The 19,466-nt window shown below is 38.2% G+C and overlaps 1 protein-coding gene and 1 long non-coding RNA gene across 4 annotated transcripts in view; one reads left to right on the top strand and one right to left on the bottom strand.

The window, feature by feature from the left end:
- Positions 1-968: 968 nt before the first annotated feature.
- Positions 969-19,466, top strand: part of pacs1a (phosphofurin acidic cluster sorting protein 1a) — a 22,455-nt gene continuing 3,957 nt past the window's right edge. The window contains exons 1-23 of one of the 2 annotated variants that reach the window (XM_058759360.1): positions 969-1,433; positions 6,605-6,692; positions 6,781-6,870; positions 7,051-7,176; positions 7,980-8,124; positions 8,294-8,385; positions 9,633-9,725; positions 10,210-10,269; positions 10,709-10,869; positions 11,194-11,287; positions 12,589-12,672; positions 12,778-12,890; positions 13,239-13,371; positions 14,445-14,549; positions 14,712-14,818; positions 15,018-15,172; positions 15,282-15,392; positions 15,540-15,654; positions 17,271-17,313; positions 17,564-17,606; positions 18,068-18,209; positions 18,344-18,576; positions 18,841-18,960. In XM_058759360.1, coding sequence (XP_058615343.1) covers positions 1,279-1,433; positions 6,605-6,692; positions 6,781-6,870; positions 7,051-7,176; positions 7,980-8,124; positions 8,294-8,385; positions 9,633-9,725; positions 10,210-10,269; positions 10,709-10,869; positions 11,194-11,287; positions 12,589-12,672; positions 12,778-12,890; positions 13,239-13,371; positions 14,445-14,549; positions 14,712-14,818; positions 15,018-15,172; positions 15,282-15,392; positions 15,540-15,654; positions 17,271-17,313; positions 17,564-17,606; positions 18,068-18,209; positions 18,344-18,576; positions 18,841-18,960 — 2,608 coding nt within the window. In that variant the 5' untranslated portion in view covers positions 969-1,278. The remainder of the gene's footprint in view (positions 1,434-6,604; positions 6,693-6,780; positions 6,871-7,050; positions 7,177-7,979; positions 8,125-8,293; positions 8,386-9,632; positions 9,726-10,209; positions 10,270-10,708; positions 10,870-11,193; positions 11,288-12,588; positions 12,673-12,777; positions 12,891-13,238; positions 13,372-14,444; positions 14,550-14,711; positions 14,819-15,017; positions 15,173-15,281; positions 15,393-15,539; positions 15,655-17,270; positions 17,314-17,563; positions 17,607-18,067; positions 18,210-18,343; positions 18,577-18,840; positions 18,961-19,466) is intronic. The other variant, XM_058759361.1, reaches the window with a different exon arrangement.
- Positions 15,445-19,466, bottom strand: part of LOC131529554 (uncharacterized) — a 15,026-nt gene continuing 11,004 nt past the window's right edge. The window contains exons 6-7 of one of the 2 annotated variants that reach the window (XR_009268125.1): positions 18,826-18,854; positions 15,445-15,639 (exon numbers count right to left, since the gene is read on the bottom strand). This is a non-coding gene — a long non-coding RNA (uncharacterized LOC131529554). Of the gene's footprint in view, positions 15,640-18,439; positions 18,547-18,825; positions 18,855-19,466 lie in introns of those variants that run through there. The other variant, XR_009268124.1, reaches the window with a different exon arrangement.

Below are 19,466 nucleotides of genomic sequence, written 5' to 3'. Positions count from 1 at the left end.
GGAATACATGTGTTCAGTTTCAGGTTTATCCAAAAGGATTAAAATGCAGAAAGTGTAAGGAACTCGGGGCCCTTTTTGATTAATCCTTGGCAGTCTGCATGTTTCAGGACTTGATGTCATGAAACTTCACTTCTCTCTGGCTTCAATCTGTCAGGGAGAGATAAACTACAAACGGTGCCAGCGTGGGTGGCTGCAGTGTTTTAGGAGCTGCCACTACCATAATAGCTTCAAGTGGGTTGCGTTAAAAAAAAAATACATAGAAAGAGAGCAACAGAGGGAGATAAAGATAAACTTATGACTTAATATGTTCTGTCGTTTCAAACAGTTTCAGTTGTAAATCAGCAGACCAGTCTAACCAGGTCAGGGGATCATCTATAGAGCAGCAAACCCAGACTGGTTCACATGGTAATCTCAGTGGTAATCTGAAAATCAGCTTTTTTCATACACTAATAATGCACATGGAGAAGTAGAAGTTGACTAAAATTTTGCTAATATGACAATAATAGCAGGTGCTATTACTGACCTGTGTTTATCCAAAAAAAGAAAAAAGAAATAGGATTCCCAGATATTAATATCTACATAATGCAGTTGACAATTGCAGCAGCTGCTACTCCATCTATTTGCTAACAAAGTGTCAAACTAGTACAATCCCATTATAATCAACAATAGCCTACTACAATAGTGGCTCTAAACCTAACCAGGACCTGGGGCCCACTAGGGGATGCAAAATGTCAATGTGAATTCGAAATTATTTTACATCAAAAATTTAATTAAATATTAAATATGTGACAACATAAATGAAACGTAATCTGCTCATAATTCTTTAGCTGCAGCTACAACCTTGGCAAATCAAATGTTTTAATTCGTTGCATAATATAATATTTTATAAAACATGTTTAAATAAATAAAAACACTGACTTTATTGTTAGTGCTCTACACTACAACCACAAGCGACGCGTTCAGGTTCGTTGCGTCGCGTCGCGTCTCTCGTACGTGCGTATTTAACGAGAGGCGTTGCTTTACTATATGTTTTTAAAGAAGAGATTTCCGCTTCCTGCTGTTGTTTTAAACGCTCAATTAATCACAAGCTAGGAGCTGGACTGATAGCAGCAGCAGCAGCTGAGTGAAGTCTCCAGTGAATCCACCGCCGAGCGGAGGCGGGAACGTTAAGAGGCTCGTGCCATGAGAGTCCCATCATCTGAACAGACTGCATGCGCGAGTGAGTGTCTAAACTGACCGAGAGCGCTCCGACAGCACAGATCCCGAGACAAGCTCAGCATGTCGGAGCGAGGAGGGCTTCAGCAGCGAGCGGGAGCTCCGTCTCCCCACTTGCAGCCTCTCAGGACGGTCACGATTTCTTCGAGTCGCCCGGTTCAGATGAACCTGTTCGCGACATGGGAGATTGACAGCTCCTCTCCCAGCTGTGTGCCCAGGTATGCAGCTTCTTGACTTACTAGTAGACACGCGCTTTTTTTTTTTTTTTTTTTTGTAGAGCCGCCAATAGAGCTACTTTGTTCCGGAGTAAATAGTTAATCCAGATCACGCTGCACTGGAGATCACATGAAACAGCGGTTTCTTACTTTAGACCAGAGGCTTTCAACCTTTTCACACCTACATACTGTGCCAAGCCATTTGAACATGTTTATGGTACTTGGACTTATTTTATGAAATTACGATTAAGTAACTTCTATCTTTGTCAAGTTCACGTGTAACTGTTCATTAGATACTAGTGTAGTACTATTAGGCTATATAATTAGTCATTACTTTCTTCTCCATTAATATATTATGTATCTATATTTGTATTAAGTTTACAGCTTATTTTAGTAACTTAATTCTTATGTTGGTACTTAATTTTGATCATATGCAAATGTTATATTAGGGGGGAACCTGGATAAAACCCCTTTTTAGACAATTGACACAAAGCTGATGATTGACATCCCCCACCCCCACCCCCTTTTTTTTTTTTTTTTTGCTTTTGCTTTATGTTCTTCCTACTACTAAATGGAGCAGTTCACTAAAAACAACACATTCTGTGTGGAATGGATCTATCATTAAATCTGAGTGAAAATGTCATCCTAACTTGTTGCTGCAGTGAAAACTAGAGCAGAAAGACATTTTATTTTGATACAGTGCACCTCCACTGTATAATATGCACAGTAATATGGAGGCATGCTGTTTACTATTTGTGAATGTTTACGTTAGCCTCATTGCTCTCATGAAGGGACTGTGATATGGAAATGTAGAGGAGGGGCTTTGGGATGCTTCATGCAAGGAGTGGAGGGGAAAATGGCCACGAAGCAAAGAGACTTACTGTAAGAGCGGCCAGCAGAGAAGAAAAGAAGCATAGGAGTGACAGAGCATTACTCCGCTATGAAGACATTATTGATCTCGTTTCTTTCTTTGACACTGGCTCCATAATGCTTTCAAAGGCTTTTTGAGACTGTTTTAGGAGTTTAATTTCTTACTTTCCATTCAACTGCATCAGTAAGATTATTGCTGAATGTAAACCCTAAATTGGTGTTGCAGCATATTGTCCCATTAGAATGTTGCATAAGATCACTGAAAGGTGAGATGAGTGTCCGGTTTGCCCCTCCTTTCCCAATTTCATTACCTATGTGCTCTAGAGTTACACTCTAATGCACAGGGACAGACTTGTAAGTGAATTAGACCCAGTTCAATATAGCTCACTTTGAAGAGAGGACTGGGTTCAAGCTGCTATTATGTGTTAATGCCTTTTCTTGTTTAGCTTAGCATGAGATGTTGCTTTTAGGTAATGCAAGGGCATCTGTAGCTTAGAAATGAAAGCTGATTGCAAGTCAAGATATCCTATATGAAGTCAGTATGTGTATATAAACTGAGCAAAAAAAAAGAAAGAAATGTCCCTCTTTTGGAATACTGTATTTTAAAGATCATTTTATAAAATCCAAATAAGCTTTACGTATTTGTATTAGAAAGTGTTTAAACTGTTTTCCATGCTTGTTCTATGAACCATAAACAATTATTGCACACGCATCTTTGAACAGTCCTTATAGTTTACAGGTGGAAGAAAATTAATGTCATAGTTTCAATAACTTTCTGCTGACTATGAAAAACACAAGAATAAAGATGCCCAGGGTTCCTGATCAGCTGTGTGAACATGCCGTAGGCCTGCTGCAGGGAGGCATGAGGACTGCAGCTGTGGCCAGAGGAATAAACTACGAGGCCTAGGACAGACAGGAAGGACAGCTGTTCGTCCCTGTAATGCCAGACTACATGTGACCATATGTATCCCCAGACGTGTTCAAGAAGTTGCAAGTGCCTTGGTGGAAGAGTGAAGTAGCCTAACATCTCATAGCAAGAAGTGGCAAATCTTTCTCAGTCCATTAAGATGAGATGCACTGTAGTACTTAAAGCAGCTGGAGGACACACCACATACTGACTGCTACTTTGGATATTGATTCCTGCTCCGTTCAGTGACTCATTATTCCATTTCTGTTTGTGTAATGTTTGTGAATTTTGTTCCATTTATGTGTCCATTGTTGAATCTTATTATGATCATACAAATCTTTACTCATAATAAGAAATTTGATAGAAAAAACAGTTGAAAGTGTGACTATTGTTTTTTTTGTATGTTATTAATGCACCAATGTATTGGTCGATACCGATCACTGGCTGATACATTGGTGCATTCATTACATGCATATGTACACACATTGACTTTGTAGAGTCAAATAGTTAAATAAAATGTCAGATTGTATCCTGCCAATCAAAAGAAGGCGGAAAAACCTGTCAGACTGCACCGCATGTTACTCATGATACTGTTTCTTAAGAAAATATCTCTTGTGTAGAATTTAGGGTTGTCGAGATTAAAGCAATCTCATTTTAAGCAGTTAAAAGAAAATGGTGCATAAATGCAGGTTATTTTGACACTATGAATCACCCGTAGTTTAGTCTGCATTTTTGTCCCCAGCAAATATTATTTGTAAAGCACGTTCCATCCATCCTCAAAGAGCTTTGTGCTTCTGTGAATAAATAAAATCTTAGTTTTCAAATTCTTTCCAGTTTTATTACAAATTTCAATAAATAAATGAAACAATAATAAATGCCATTTTGACGCTCTTAAATGTGGCGTGGCATATCTGACTAATTACAAGTGGTCTCGAGACATCTATTTTACATTACTATAAGTTATAGCATGAAAGAAACATGAGCTGAACATCAGAAGGTATGTTAAAACATACGGTTGATTATAATATTGAGCTCGGTTTTGTTCATGTTGACTTTAATGTCATACAGTGTACCAAATGAAAGGGTTAAGTGTATAGATTACAGCCTTTTTCTTCCTTTAAGAAAAACTGACATGTAGGCCTACCTGAAATATTTCCAAATTAATTAATAGTGAATCGAATTGTGTAATACCGTATGATATTTCCTGGCAAGAAGTGGCAAATCTTTCTCAGTCCATTAAGATGAGATGCACTGTAGTACTTAAAGCAGCTGGAGGACACACCACATACTGACTGCTACTTTGGATATTGATTCCTGCTCCGTTCAGTGACTCATTATTCCATTTCTGTTTGTGTAATGTTTGTGAATTTTGTTCCATTTATGTGTCCATTGTTGAATCTTATTATGATCATACAAATCTTTACTCATAATAAGAAATTTGATAGAAAAAACAGTTGAAAGTGTGACTATTGTTTTTTTTGTATGTTATTAATGCACCAATGTATTGGTCGATACCGATCACTGGCTGATACATTGGTGCATTCATTACATGCATATGTACACACATTGACTTTGTAGAGTCAAATAGTTAAATAAAATGTCAGATTGTATCCTGCCAATCAAAAGAAGGCGGAAAAACCTGTCAGACTGCACCGCATGTTACTCATGATACTGTTTCTTAAGAAAATATCTCTTGTGTAGAATTTAGGGTTGTCGAGATTAAAGCAATCTCATTTTAAGCAGTTAAAAGAAAATGGTGCATAAATGCAGGTTATTTTGACACTATGAATCACCCGTAGTTTAGTCTGCATTTTTGTCCCCAGCAAATATTATTTGTAAAGCACGTTCCATCCATCCTCAAAGAGCTTTGTGCTTCTGTGAATAAATAAAATCTTAGTTTTCAAATTCTTTCCAGTTTTATTACAAATTTCAATAAATAAATGAAACAATAATAAATGCCATTTTGACGCTCTTAAATGTGGCGTGGCATATCTGACTAATTACAAGTGGTCTCGAGACATCTATTTTACATTACTATAAGTTATAGCATGAAAGAAACATGAGCTGAACATCAGAAGGTATGTTAAAACATACGGTTGATTATAATATTGAGCTCGGTTTTGTTCATGTTGACTTTTAATGTCATACAGTGTACCAAATGAAAGGGTTAAGTGTATAGATTACAGCCTTTTTCTTCCTTTAAGAAAAACTGACATGTAGGCCTACCTGAAATATTTCCAAATTAATTAATAGTGAATCGAATTGTGTAATACCGTATGATATTTCCTGGGACAGTTTTCATACTGTCTGTACTGTGCATTCGATAAGAAAATACAAACCATACAGCACAAAAATGTAATACTTTTGTGTGGAGTTTATAGTATTACTGCAATATATTTTATGTTACTTTTATCATAGTCTTCATAGTGGCTTAGATATGCATGTGTATTTAATTTATTAAACATTCATGACAGTGTTCCCTTGTCATTGTGTAAATGTACAACCTGTCACAGAAACTGAATGAGCTCAGTGCTCGTGTGCTGTGTCACTCTGAGATTTATCCTCTAAATCTAATATCACCAATGCAGTGTTCTTGACTTCAGGCCAAAAACATCTCGGCACACCTTGTGGAGATGTATCAGAGGACAACTGAGTTTTTGGGACATTGCATTCTTTGTCTGTTACCACATCAAATGTCCTGTCTATGTGCAGTGGAGAGATGAATCAAAAAATGGTTTTCATTTCAGGATCCTGTGGTAGCTGTCCTTAGATTGCTAGCTGTATATTTTTGCTCCAGTCATGTTTGTTTTCTATACATGTATTTTATAGATAGCTAAACAATCTGCCATCATTTACTCACACTCATCATGTCGATACAAACACTAAAGATGGTAGTTTTCTGTGAAGCTTTTCCATGATGACCATTCATAATAATGTCAAACTTCAAAAAGGCACAAAAGGGCTTATTTTAATTTTTTTAGTTAGACCGAGGCACTATGGAAAAAGAACTGTGTGTAAATTATTCAAAAAATTCTCGTTTTTTTTGTGTTCCACGGCAAAAACAACAACAGCATATGGGTTTGGAATGACATGAGGGCCATTAAATATCAATCCCTTGAAATATATGAGGCACATTTCAATTTGTAATTGTGTCTGACAGTGACATATATTAAAAAACCATCATGGCACTTCTCAATCACAGTATGAAAAGGTCGCAATTGTTGTGTGGAATTTTAGGTGAAATGTCAGCCAAAATTGTGTCTGGGATTTAAGGCCAAAATGTCAACTCTGTGAGGTAAACTTGATAAGCCTGCTTGGGGACAGATTATTCATTCAGCTGCCATAGCAACTTGTCCTCAGAGCAACTTGAGCATCTCTCTCTTGTTTTCTCTTGCAGACTTCTCAGTCTAACTCTTAAAAAATTAGTAATTTTGAAGGAGCTGGACCGAGATCTTACTTCAGTGGTCATTGCAGTTAAACTTCAGGTACAATTAGTTTTTCTGCTTTGCATCACTCAAATATAAATCTGTTAATCTATGTTTAGGTGACTAATGAGTGTAAATGTCTCTTTAGGGCTCAAAACGCATTCTGCGGTCAAATGAAATCATGCTGTCTTCTGCAGGCCTTACTGAGACTGATCTCCAGCTGTCCTTCTCTCTTCAGGTTAGCAGTGTTTGAGTGCCTTTTGGATAAGATCAGAACTAAATTGACATTTTCAGATTTAATATTACAGTATTATGGTTTGGTTTTTATCAGAAGTCCCTAAGTAACTCTTCCCATAGTGAACTAGATCCAGTTAATGTTACACTTTGCAGTGTTTTCTCCCTTCCATTTTGTCTTCAGTACCCACACTTTTTGAAGAGAGATGCCAACAAGCTTCAGATTATGCTCCAGAGACGCAAGAGGTACAAGAATCGCACTATACTGGGCTATAAGACCCTCGCCCTGGGGATGATAAATATGGCTGAGGTGAGGAACCGCAAAGCTAACAAATCTGGTTCAGCCACATTTTTGTGATTCTGGACTGCTTGTGTAAAGTAAAATGATAACCCACGTTTTAGCACAGGTTTGAAAATGTTTCAAAAAATGTCAGGAAATACATGGAAGGCTGCTGTAGGAGGTGGATGCTTCAGTCAGTTTTATATCACTTTAATGGAGTTAACAGTACTGAAACTTCTCACAGATGCACCAGAAATCCACACCGGTCATTTTGTATCTGTAATTTAATGCCAAGACATTTGCATTTGTACTATGATTCAGTACATGACTAACTGTTGAAAGTACATCCACGTCATAAGTTACATTATTATTGATTTCAAACCAAGAAGAAAAAAATAAAATCTCTAAATCAACAAGAATAATAATTTGAAGAACATACATGTCTGTTAGCACAAAAAGTGTTTTAGACAGGTCAGACAGTATATTGAATATATTTTGCTGCAAAAAATATCTAAATATAAAGGGGTAGTCCACTCAAAAATGAAAAATCTGTCAACACGAAAGAAGATATTTTGAAGCATGTTGTTTTTTTTTTTTTGTTCATATAATGGAAGTCAGTGGTCAATGGTTATCAACATTGTACAAAATATCATCTTTTCTGTTACATAGAAAAAAGAAATGCATACTTAACATGAGGGTGAGTAAATCTTAAGAGTAATCTTAAGATTTTGTAGTTTGTTGTATTTGCACTGTAATTCAGCATGTGTGTTTTGTAGTCGGTTCTTAATAAACTAAAGCAGTTTACTTAATGGCTTCTGTTCTCCTGTCCATAGGTGATGCAGCATCCGACCGAAGGTGCTCAGGTGTTGGGCTTGCACACGACGGTGAAGGACACACCAGTGCCCGTTGCTGAGATCAGGGTCTATTCTCTCTCCAGTCAACCCATCGACCCAGAGGGACCAAAGGCCAAGCTATCCGGTGAGACTTGCACACTTTGATGTATGTTTCAATTTAAACCAGCTAATGAGAAATTACAAAAAGAGGTCAAGGCTGCTTTTTTACATTTTTGAGAACACTTTTAGTAAGTTCTTTAGCAAGGCCTGCTCTGGTTTAATCACTTGCATGGTTGCTGTTTTCTTCCCTTCAGATCGTTCACCAGACATCGATAATTACTCTGAGGAGGAAGAGGAAAGCTATTCGTCAGAGCAGGACGGCAGTGATGACCCTCTACAGGGGCAGGTAAGGCCTGTGATATTGAAGTGATTGATTTTGATATTCAGCCATCTTGCCTATTTCCCGTTTAGCGAATTAGAACAGTGCACAGAGACTGAAGTCAGATCACTGAAGAAATGCACTGCATGGTTCTGTAAAGCAAAAATATAATCAGATAAGTGATTAAAATCTGTGGTGTGAAAAGACACTCTGGGCAGAGATGGGAAAGAAATTTAAGGAAATACAAGCTGCAAAAATGGATGATTTTAATAGATTAGTTCACCCAAAAGCAAAAATTGTCACCACTTACATGTCCTCATGCAGTTTCAGATTTATTTGACACTTTTTCTTCCTTGGAGCACAAAAAACAGGTGTTTTGAAGACTCTTTACCATGTAACATCAAAGATGTAGATTAGTTTTATTTCATAGGAACAGATTTATTGGAATTTAGCATTACAACACTTGCCAGTGGATCTTCTGCAGGGAATGGGTGCCGTAAAAAATAAGAGTTCAAACAGCTGATAAAAACAGCATAACCCACATGTAATCGACATGAATCCAGTTCATCATCTTGTGAAGTTAAAAGCTGCATATTTGTAATTAACAAACCCATCATTCAAATTTTTAACTTTAAACCATCACTTTTGGTTTCATAAAGAACTCCATCCAATGTTGGCCTCTCACATCAAGGTCCACCATCGTATTTTTTTTTTTGTCACTTGTAAATTGATTGATCTGTGCATATTTCTCTCCTGAATCAGACAACTTTTTCACTGGAAAAAAAATATTATGTATTGTATTTTAGCCGAAAGATATTTAAAAAAATTTAAAAAAGCTTTTCGCTTCACAAGACGTTAATTGATATACTGGAGTTGTGTGGATTACTTGTGAATTATTGTGATGTTTTTATCAGCTGTTTGAATTCTTGACGGCACCCATTCACTGCAGAGGATCCCTTGGTGAGCAAGTGACATAATACTAAATTTCTCCAAATCTATTCTGAGAAAGAACTCACCTGCAGAACTCACCTCACTCTGATGGCCTGAGGTAAATTTTCAGCAAATTTTCATTTTAGGGTGAACTATTCTTTTAAAAGCCATATTGCCACAGACTTGTAATATAGTGCCGTATAAGTCGTATGGATCGCTTCAGTGGTGTGGTTGTTTTTTTTTATATATATCTCTGGCACTTGAGAGACTTAGTCACTGTGAAATGTTATTTTATTCAAGTAAGGTTTTTGAAGGTTTAATCATGGTTTGTCATTTTTGGGCAGTATCTCTATGATGACGAGGATGAACTGAGGAAGAAGAAACCTCGCCGTAAACTCCCCTCCACAGCCTCCATCACCAGAGCTAATGTAAGTGACGTAAGTGATCTCTCCAGGATTGGAAAATAGACCTCAGAGAACTAGAGCAGCTTTCTCTGTGCCTCCATGTTGACTCAGGCTTTGTCATGAAGCTAACCAACTGCATATTTCTCCCCGGGGCCACTGATGTTCTTTACATGTAGCAGCGGTTGCAATAGGAGCTGTTGCAATTTTTGCAGTCATATGGAAACTCTAAGGATGGGGCTTCTGGGCGCATTAACGTATTATCTGCTTCCTCCTCTCAGATGCCTTCACAAGTCTGCTTTGTTTTCCTGTGTGCTCTGTCTTCTAGCTGACAAGCCTCTAGTCCCTTCTCCAGTGCTCTGTTTGTTGTGACAGGGGTTTTTTTTCGCTCTCTGCTCGCTGCTATTTTTATTTCCTGCTGTTGCTCAGCCAGATACGCTGTTAATTTGTGTCTGTTTGCTATTGTTGCTTATGACTCCCCCGTTTTCTGTCTAACAAGGTGTTTGTATTTTAAATCTAGCAACCCAACATCAAACAGAAGCTTATGGCATTGGTGAAATGGTTCAAAGTGTCTGATGAGGTAATTGCATCCTGTCTGTAAATTTAGTGTAATTCAACCGCAGAGGTCTTTTCCCTTCCACTCTCACTAATTTGTCTTGAAGGATTGTATTTGGTCACTTTGGACATTACATATAAGATTCATTATTTTCATTTAATAGCTAATTATCAGTACGTGGCTGATATTAAAAGTCTCTACTAATTTATCCAAATTATTTTTTTTATTTGTTTATTTTCTTAAACTTTAAGTGTTATTGGTGTTTTTAAAGATTTAACATTAAGTGAGCGTCATATGATGAGAAAGGTAATCTAAATACAAAAATAGGGTAAATGAGCATACACTTTAAGCTTTCTGTGTCAATGTATCAATGACAGATTCTCTAACATTGGCCAATAAATGATATTGTACAAGTACATTGTTCGTATCTATTGGTAATTGTTGGGTAATATTTTGCATGCAGGTGGGGTTTGGTTTGGATCATGTGTCCCAAGAGCAGATCCGAGATGTGGAAGAGGATCTGGATGAGCTCTATGACAGTCTTGAGATGTACAACCCCAGTGACAGCGGCCCAGACATGGATGAAACGGACAGTATTATCAGCACACCCAAACCCAAACTCCGGTACTGCATTCACTAGCTAACACTTGTTCTTATGGCACCCACTTTCAGATATCGATTTAGTAATTTTGCTCTGCATTACACAGATGTGATTAAATAATTGAGGAGGCAGCCAATAACTGTAGTGGTGTTGTTGCTGTTGCAAAAGATTCTGGAATATATTGCATATAAGAGGAAATCTGTACAAGCAGCATATTTCACTCTCAAATGCAGGAATAAACCGATATAAAAAGCTTTTTTAGTCACACACTGAGTGGGCAAACTGCCTACACCTCAATCTTTTTCTTATTCTGACCCTGGCTTTGTGTTTGTGTGTGTGTGTTTTAGGCCGTTTTTTGAAGGCATGTCACAGTCCAGCTCTCACACTGAGTTTGGTAGCATGAATAGCAGGTGCAGCCACAGCAAAGACAAGCTGAGTCCTGTGAGTGTCATTCAGAGAGAGACCTTGTTTCACCACTGCAATTTAGCTTTACTTTGCTTTGCCTTATTGCTGCTGCTTTTAAAGGGATAGTGCACCTAAAAATGAAAATTACCCTATGATTTACTCACCTTCTAGCCATCCCAGGTGTATATGACTTTCAGATGCAATCGGAGTTATATAAAAAAAAAAAAGCTTTATAATGGCAATGAATGGTGGTCGAGATTTTGAAGCAAAATAAAGTGCATGCATCCATCATTAAAAGTGCTCCACATGGGTTCGGGGGGTTAATAAAGGCCATCTGAAGCAATGCGTTTGTGTAAGAATAATGTCCATATTTAAAACTCTATAAACCGTAAGAGAGCAAAACAAAACACCGTTGATGAATTAAAAATACAAAACAAGGATTTGTAAAGAAAAATGTGTTTTAAGGATTTTGATATAAGCCAGGAGGAGACTGGTTTTCCTTTGCTGTAAACAAAACTTGGTTCTCGTGAGACATATTTTCACCAGAGCTTACTAGGGGTGTTGAAATTAATGCATCACGATGAGGACGTGGACGATTCTGCATCGATGCAGTAATACACCATAATCGATGATAGCCTACTGATGTCATTCGCATACGCATTTGTCACGCTAGCTTAAAATGGCAGAGGGAGGCAAAACATCAAAGCGCGTATTGTAAATGTACCCGCTATTTTTAAATTCTATATTCTGAGCTTGGATTTTGCCGCATATGGCACGTGTATGTACTAGAGACAATCGCGGCAGGCTTCATTGCACAGAATATGCGCTGTGAGACACGTGCACATTGCTTGACAGTGTTTGCTTCCACCCGTCATTATTTCAGTGTTTTACTTTAGATATGCTTTCATTTATGGCGTTTGGAATGCAGTACGTATTAGAGGAAACCCACATAGGCTACTGACAGGCTTTCATGTACACTAGCGAAAGCTAGAGATTACGGTTTATAAAGGTTTAAATATGGATATTTTTCTTATACAAATGCACCGCTCCACTTCAGAAGGCCTTTATTAACCCCTCAGAGCATCTGTGGAGCACTTTTAATGATGAATGGATGCACTTTTTTGGGCTTCAAAATCTCGACCCCCATTCACTGCCATTATAAAGCTTGGAAGATTGTATGTGTCTGAAAGAAGAAAGTCATATACACCTAGGATGGCTTGAGGGTGAGAAAATCATGGGGTAGTTTTCATTTTTGGGTGAACTATCCCTTTAAGGCCACTGTGTGTCTCATTTCTTTTAATTTATCTCTCTTTCCCCATCCTTTCTTTCTTCTGAAGAGGGCCGAGCAGACTGTATCTGGTAAAATCCAGCGTTCCCCCAGTGCGAACATGGACGACGCTTTCTCAGAGATGGACACATTGGTGAGACTGGTTGCTTGTCTTTATCTGCCCCTTTCTCAGTCAGTAGTAAAACCGTATCCTCTGTGAGCTCATTATTTAGTATTTATTGAGAGGTTAATGCTATAGGAACTCAATGAAGTGGAAGTGATCGCCGACGGGACCCCTAGCATCACTTTATCAGTAGCAGAGAGGCCCCGGACCCCACAGAGGAGCAATAGCACTAACATGCCGTCTCCTAGGTTGGTGTTTCATATAAAACTTATATTTAAAGATGAAAATTTGTCATTATTTACTCACCCTCAAGTTATTTCAATTGTAAAATGTAAAATATTGTTATATGTACAGTTCTGGCATAATATGAAATTATTCATACTGTGATATTTTGGTCAAACCGCCCACTCCAAATCTATTCTATCCACAAATATGTACATAGTTCTTTTACTGAGATTTGCTACAGTTCATGAAATTATACTCTTAAATAGCATTGTTGCTTGCTTTTTTTTTTTTTTTTTTTTAGACAATTTTTTTTTTTAGATGAAATGGAGTGTGTAGCAAATAAATAAAATTAGCTGTGCAATTCTCCCCAGACTGGATGGCAGTCATACCCCCAAACAGAGGCGAGGGACCCCTATGAAAGAGAGACAGCTGTCCAAACCGCTCAGTGAACGTACAAACAGCTCGGACAGTGAGAGATCACCCGAGCTCAGCCTCACCCCTCAGGTAACAACCTCCACACACACACACACACACACACAGAGCGAGCTAGCACTTAGCCAAGAACAGCTGCCTCACTCTTCTTAAGTTGATCTGACTGAAGCTCAGCAGAATCGATAAACCCCCAAGGGCTATTTGCTCAGGAAATTGTGTGTTTGTGCGTGTGTGAGAGGGCAAAGCAGAGAATATGGTGATTCATTTGGGCCGTGTGTGAGGATTAGTGAGCGGGAGGAGTGGGTGTGATGCTAGAGGAAGGAGAGAGAGAGAGGGAGAGAGTGGGCGATAATTCTCCTTATGTAACTCTGTACTAGGTCTGGCATGATTCAACACCTGGCTCATATGGCGGCTCACTTTTGTGCAGAGGTGTCAAAACATACTCAAGGGCCATCGTGATGAAGTGCCGTTTTTAATCCTCCCTCCAGTTTATTAAAAATCTGATACATTTCACAAACATATTTTTGTTGCTCACCATCGCTGCTGCTCTTTATCATGTTTGTGAGAAACCATTTGGTTCCTGAGACCGAAATAGCCGCTTCTGAGTCATCCGGAATACGGGAGCCCTTAAAGGTGAAGTGTATATTTTTTTTCACTGGTAAAGTACTTTCTCGTATCCCAGTTTAATGTACAGAGAAGACTGTAAGTGCGCTATTCGTTAATTAAATTCCTGTAGAGTGGAGGTTCAACATGTCAACTTATGAAGTATAATTATTATTATTTTTTAAACAATCTTTTGATACATTTACATTGAATAAAACTAATAAAATATGTAAAAATGTATATAGCTGAGGCAAACACCTCATGATAAATAGCAGCATTTAATTTAAATTCTCTAAAAACTAAACATAAAATATGCCTTGCAAGGATGAACCAAATGAATGAATCAGTGACACTTTTGGATTCATGAACTGTTTAAACACACATTCTTTAAAAACTACACTGTTACATTTCTGTGAAGGTAGGTAAAATTCCTCACAGCGGAAATTATACACTGCACCTCAAAGTTAAATGCTTAAAATGCTAGGCTGAGAAAATGAAGGCGAACAAGATGCTTTGTCATGTTCTTTTTTTTTTATCTGTAGATGCCTAGGAAGATAGTGTATGACCAGCTCAACCAGATCTTGCTGTCTGACAGCACTCTTCCTGACAGCCTTATCCTGGTCAATGGCAGCGACTGGCAAGGACATGTAAATACCTGTCCATTCTACTTCCTGTGTGCCTAAATGTGTTCAATTAATAACTGCTTCAATTTGACGTTGAACATCTGTGTTGTGTCAGTATCTTAGCGCATGCTGATGTTTTTATCCATTCTGAAGTAGAGTAATATGACTCTGTGTGTGTTTCTGCAGTATGTGGCTGAGCTGCTGCAGGCCCAGAAGCTGCCGGTGGTCTGCACCTGCTCCGGATCAGAAATCCAGGCCGTCCTTTCTGCCCTGCTCACACGCATACAGAAATTGTAAGTGTTAACTGTGGTGGAATCAGTGAGAATAAACACAAATGTGAAATGACATGACTGGCTGTCAGATCTCATGATGTTAAATCTGATTCATAGTTGTCAATATGAATTGCATTATTGATCAAAGATTGTAGCATGTAAACAGCATTTGCACTGCATTGGCATTCATTTTTTCATTGTTCCTTCTTTATTCTCACAGCTGCAACTGTAACTCCATCATGCCCAAACCGGTGAAGGTGGTGGCGGTTGGAGGTCAGAGCTACTTAGGAGCTGTCTTGAGATTTTACGTTTCTCAGCTCGCCAACAAGATGTCTGACTGGCTCAGCCACATGAAGTTCCTTGTGGTGCCTATAGGTGCGTATATATAACACAATGATACTGCACACAACAATGACAAAAGCTTTCCAAAAAAAAATCAACTGTATCAAAAAATGCAGGATGTGTCATGTGAGCGTCTCCACAGGTTCTCACCCTGTGGCCAAACACCTCGGTTCTCTGGACAATCGCTACAGTTCTTCCTTCCTGGACAGCTCGTGGCGAGAGTTTTTCAGCCGCCCAGAGCCTCCTCAGACTGGTAAGTAACCCCTAGAATTTGTTTAACCCTCTACAGTTATTTCAAGTGTCAACTCAATGTGGATATGCAGCATTTCTCTTTCCTGTGCCTGTTGAGATGTATTGTATTGGCGATTTGTCTATAGGCTTTGTTCTTGTATCTCTTCAGCTTCCTCTGGTGACTTTGTGGATGTGGCCGGGCGAATTCTACAATACATCAACGGATCTACAGTTACTCATCAGTTTCCCATTGCTGAGGCCATGCTGACCTGCAAACACAAGACGTTAGTGAGATGATTTCTACCATCCCATCATTTCATATACAGTAGTGGTCAGAATTATTGGCACCCTTGGTAAATATGATCAAAGGAGGCTGTGAAAATTAATCTGCATTGTTAATCCTTTTGATCTTTTATTTAAAAAAATTCACAAATTTAACCTTTCATTGAATAATAAGAATTTAAAATGGGGGGAAATATCATTATGAAGTAAATGTTTTTCTCAAATACACGTTGGACACAATTATTGGTACCCCTAGAAATTCTTATGAGTAAAATATCTCTGAAGTATATTCCCATTCATATTCACAATTTTGAGCACTCCAGGGTGATTATGAACATGAAATTATCCAGCCATGGCTTCCTGTTTCACAGAAATATAAACAGGAGGGAAAACAAAGCCCAAATTCCCTTAATCATCCATCACATTGAGAAAAACCAAAGAATATATTTCTGATGTGCAGCAAAAGATAATTGAGCTTCACAAATTAGTGAAGTGGCATTAAGAAAAGAGCTAGAGCAGTGAAAATTCCCATTTCCACCAACAGGGAAATAATTAAGAATTTCCAATCAACATAAAATGTTATGAAACTGCCTGGAAGAGGACGTGTGTCCATATCGTCCTAATGCACGGTGAGAAGGAGAGTTTGAGTGGCTAAAGGCTCTCCAAGGACCACAGCTGGAGAATTGCAGAACATTGAGTCTCGGGGTCAGAAAACCTTAAAAAAAAAAAAAAATTGTCAAACAGCACCTACATCACCACATGTTGTTTGGGAATATTTCAAGAAAAATTCTCCTAGCTCATCCAAAAAAAAAACTTCAGCATATTCAGTTATCAGACACGACTGGAACTTCAAATATCACTGGCTTCTATGGTCAGATGAAACTAAAAAATGAGCTTTTTAGCAGCAAACACTCGAGATGGGTTTGGTGAACACGGGGATAAAAAGTACCCCATGTGTACAATGAAATATACTGCTGTATTTTTGATATTGTGGGCCTATATTTCTGCTGGAGGTCCTGGACATCTTGTTTAGACACACGGCATCATGGATTCTATCAAATACCAACAGATAAAAAAAATCAATAAGACTAACTCTGTTAGAAATCTTATAATGGGCCATGTTTGGATTTTCCAACCAGACAATAATCTAAACACAAACCTCAAAATCAACAAAAATGGGTCACTGAGCACAAAACCAAGCTTCTGCTGGCCATTCCAGTCCTCTGACCTGAACTCTATAGAAAATGAGTGGAGTGAACTGAAGAGAAGCAGCACCAACATGGAGCTGGGAATCTAAAGGGTCTGGAGTGATTCTGGATGAAGGAATGGTCTCTGATCTCTTGTCAGGTGTTCTCTAACCTCATCAGGCATTATAGGAGAAAATTTAGAGCTGTTAAACTTGCAAATGGAGGTTTCAAAAAGTATTGAGTATTGATTCCCCCCCCCCCCATTTTAAATTCTTATTATCTAATGAAAGGTGAGATTTTTGTGACTTTTAAAAAAAAAAAAAGGATTAACAATGCAGATTAATTTTCACAGCCTTCTTTTGTTCATATTTACCAAGGGTGCCAATAATTCTGACCACTACTGTATTTTTGATTTTATTTTTCTCTTCTAGGCAAGATGATGATTCCCACCAAAATTTTGTTCCATTTGTGGGTGTGAGTACATTTTGTTACATTACTGTTCAAACGTTTGTAGTTGTAGTAAGATTTTTCAAAGCCATTTGAAATGGAAATTTTTTATAACTTTATAAATGACTTTACTGTTACTATTGATAAAGTTAATGCAATAAAAAATAATGACCCCAGAATTTATACAGTAATGTATATTGCTACATATTCCACAATCACAGTTTAATTTCCAATGATGGGTAGATTGATTAATAAATTTTTTTTTTTCTTGCAACAGGTGGTTAAGGTGGGATTGGTAGAGCCCAGCCCAGGATCTTCAGGTTTGTCATGTTTTTTTTTTTTTTTTGCATCTACACAAAATTCACCAGTAATACTGTATTACCATTTAAGGATGGGAACAGAGAACCAGACAGCGCAACCAGTGTAGTTTGATTTCTGAACAAGTGACTCTTATGAGACAGTGCGTGCATTTTAGCAAATCAAAAACATACAGTGCAACCAGTGTAGTCTGATTCCCGAATTAAGGATTCTGAGGTTTTTTTTTAGCTAATCTATCGCTGAAGTTAAACTGCACATTTAGTTTCATATTTCTTTATTTATAAAATGAATACCACATTTTTGTTGTTTAATATATAGTTAAACAATTATCTGAAATTTTCACCTCTAAAAGACTGAAAATGACACACTAACAAAATGTACACTTTGTTTTATGAAATTCTCATCACTTTGCAGTGAAATTTCATTTTAGCTTTTTCCCAAATATTTATTTGACCCATTGTAGGTGGAGATTGTGAGGAGGGTTTGCCTTTGAGTTTGGCAGTTCCATCGACGTCTCCACCGGCTCATGGATCTCCCACTGGGATGATGAAAGATTCTGCAACGCCTCCTCCATCACCATCACTAAGCGGACTGGCTGCACTAGGGTTTGTGTACAATATTGTACAGAAATCTGCACCGCTCTGCTGTTTCTCACATTGCTTTAGCTTACAGCTGTTATCTCTTTAAAAATGCTTGCCCGGTAAAAAAAAAATCCGGTTGAATTGATTCTGTTATCTAGGAGCCCCAGCATGTCTCATGGTATGGATGCCATTGGGCTGCAGGTGGATTACTGGGTGTCGTCAGGGGCTGAGAAGCGCAAAGATGGCGAGCGGAGAGACACGGGCAATAAGATCACTTTAAAGTGTGCGTTCAGATCCCTGCAGGTTAGCCGACTGCCCGGCTCCTTTGAGCTCCAGACTGGCTCTAACACCATGTCCATGACTGTGGTGACCAAGGAGAAAAACAAGAAAGGTGAGATGGTGTACTAGATTTACACATTTGTCCAATTGCTCACTGGACAAAGGTTACTTGTTTTTTTTTGACTCCATACAGTGTTTTCTAGTCCCGTAATTTAATTTGACATTTTCTTTCTTGCCCTCTGCTCTTTTTTTTTTTTTTTTTTTCCCCGAAGCTGTTTTTTTTTTTTTTTTTTGTAGCTCTCACTGCAGTGCTACTATTGTTGTTGCTCTCAATATTTATGTACCAACTATATTTACTCACATTGCCTGTCTTCAGTCCCGACCATCTTCCTGGGAAAGAAGCCGAAAGAGAGAGACACAGAGTCAAAGAGTCAGGTCATTGAAGGCATCACAAGACTAATCTGCTCTGCTAAGAATCAACAAACCAGTCTAAGAGGTACTTATCGACAGATTTTCTGTTTTATGTGATGAAGAGGAATTTGTCCAAAGTTGACAACCAAATTAAAGTTAAAGTGATAGTTCTCCCAAAAATGAAAATTCTGTCATTAATTACTCACCCTTGTGTCTTTCCAAACCTGTAAGACCTTCGGAAAACACAAATTAAGATATTTGTGATGAAATCAGAGAGCTTTCTGACTCTGCATAGACCGCAACAGAGCTACCACATTCAAGGCCCAGAAAGGCAGTAAGGACATTGTTAAAATATAGTCCATGTGACATCAGTGGTTCAACCGTAATTTTATGAAGCTACAAGAATACTTTTTGTGCGCAAAGAAAACAAAAATAACTTTATTCAACAATTCCTCTCTTCCGTGTCAGACTTCAATGCGCGTTCACGAGAGCACCACGCATGCATGTGATGCTGCTGATGCAGGAGATGGCGTTATGACGTAGAACCCGGATGCACAGCACCTTGTTTACAAGCAAAGGAATGCACATGTA

This window comes from Onychostoma macrolepis, chromosome 21 (genome assembly GCF_012432095.1).
Source record: "Onychostoma macrolepis isolate SWU-2019 chromosome 21, ASM1243209v1, whole genome shotgun sequence".
In the NCBI taxonomy this organism is placed as follows: Eukaryota; Metazoa; Chordata; class Actinopteri; order Cypriniformes; family Cyprinidae; genus Onychostoma; species Onychostoma macrolepis.
Note: the sequence above shows the minus strand (reverse complement) of the source record. Positions and strands in the feature narration are given on the sequence as shown.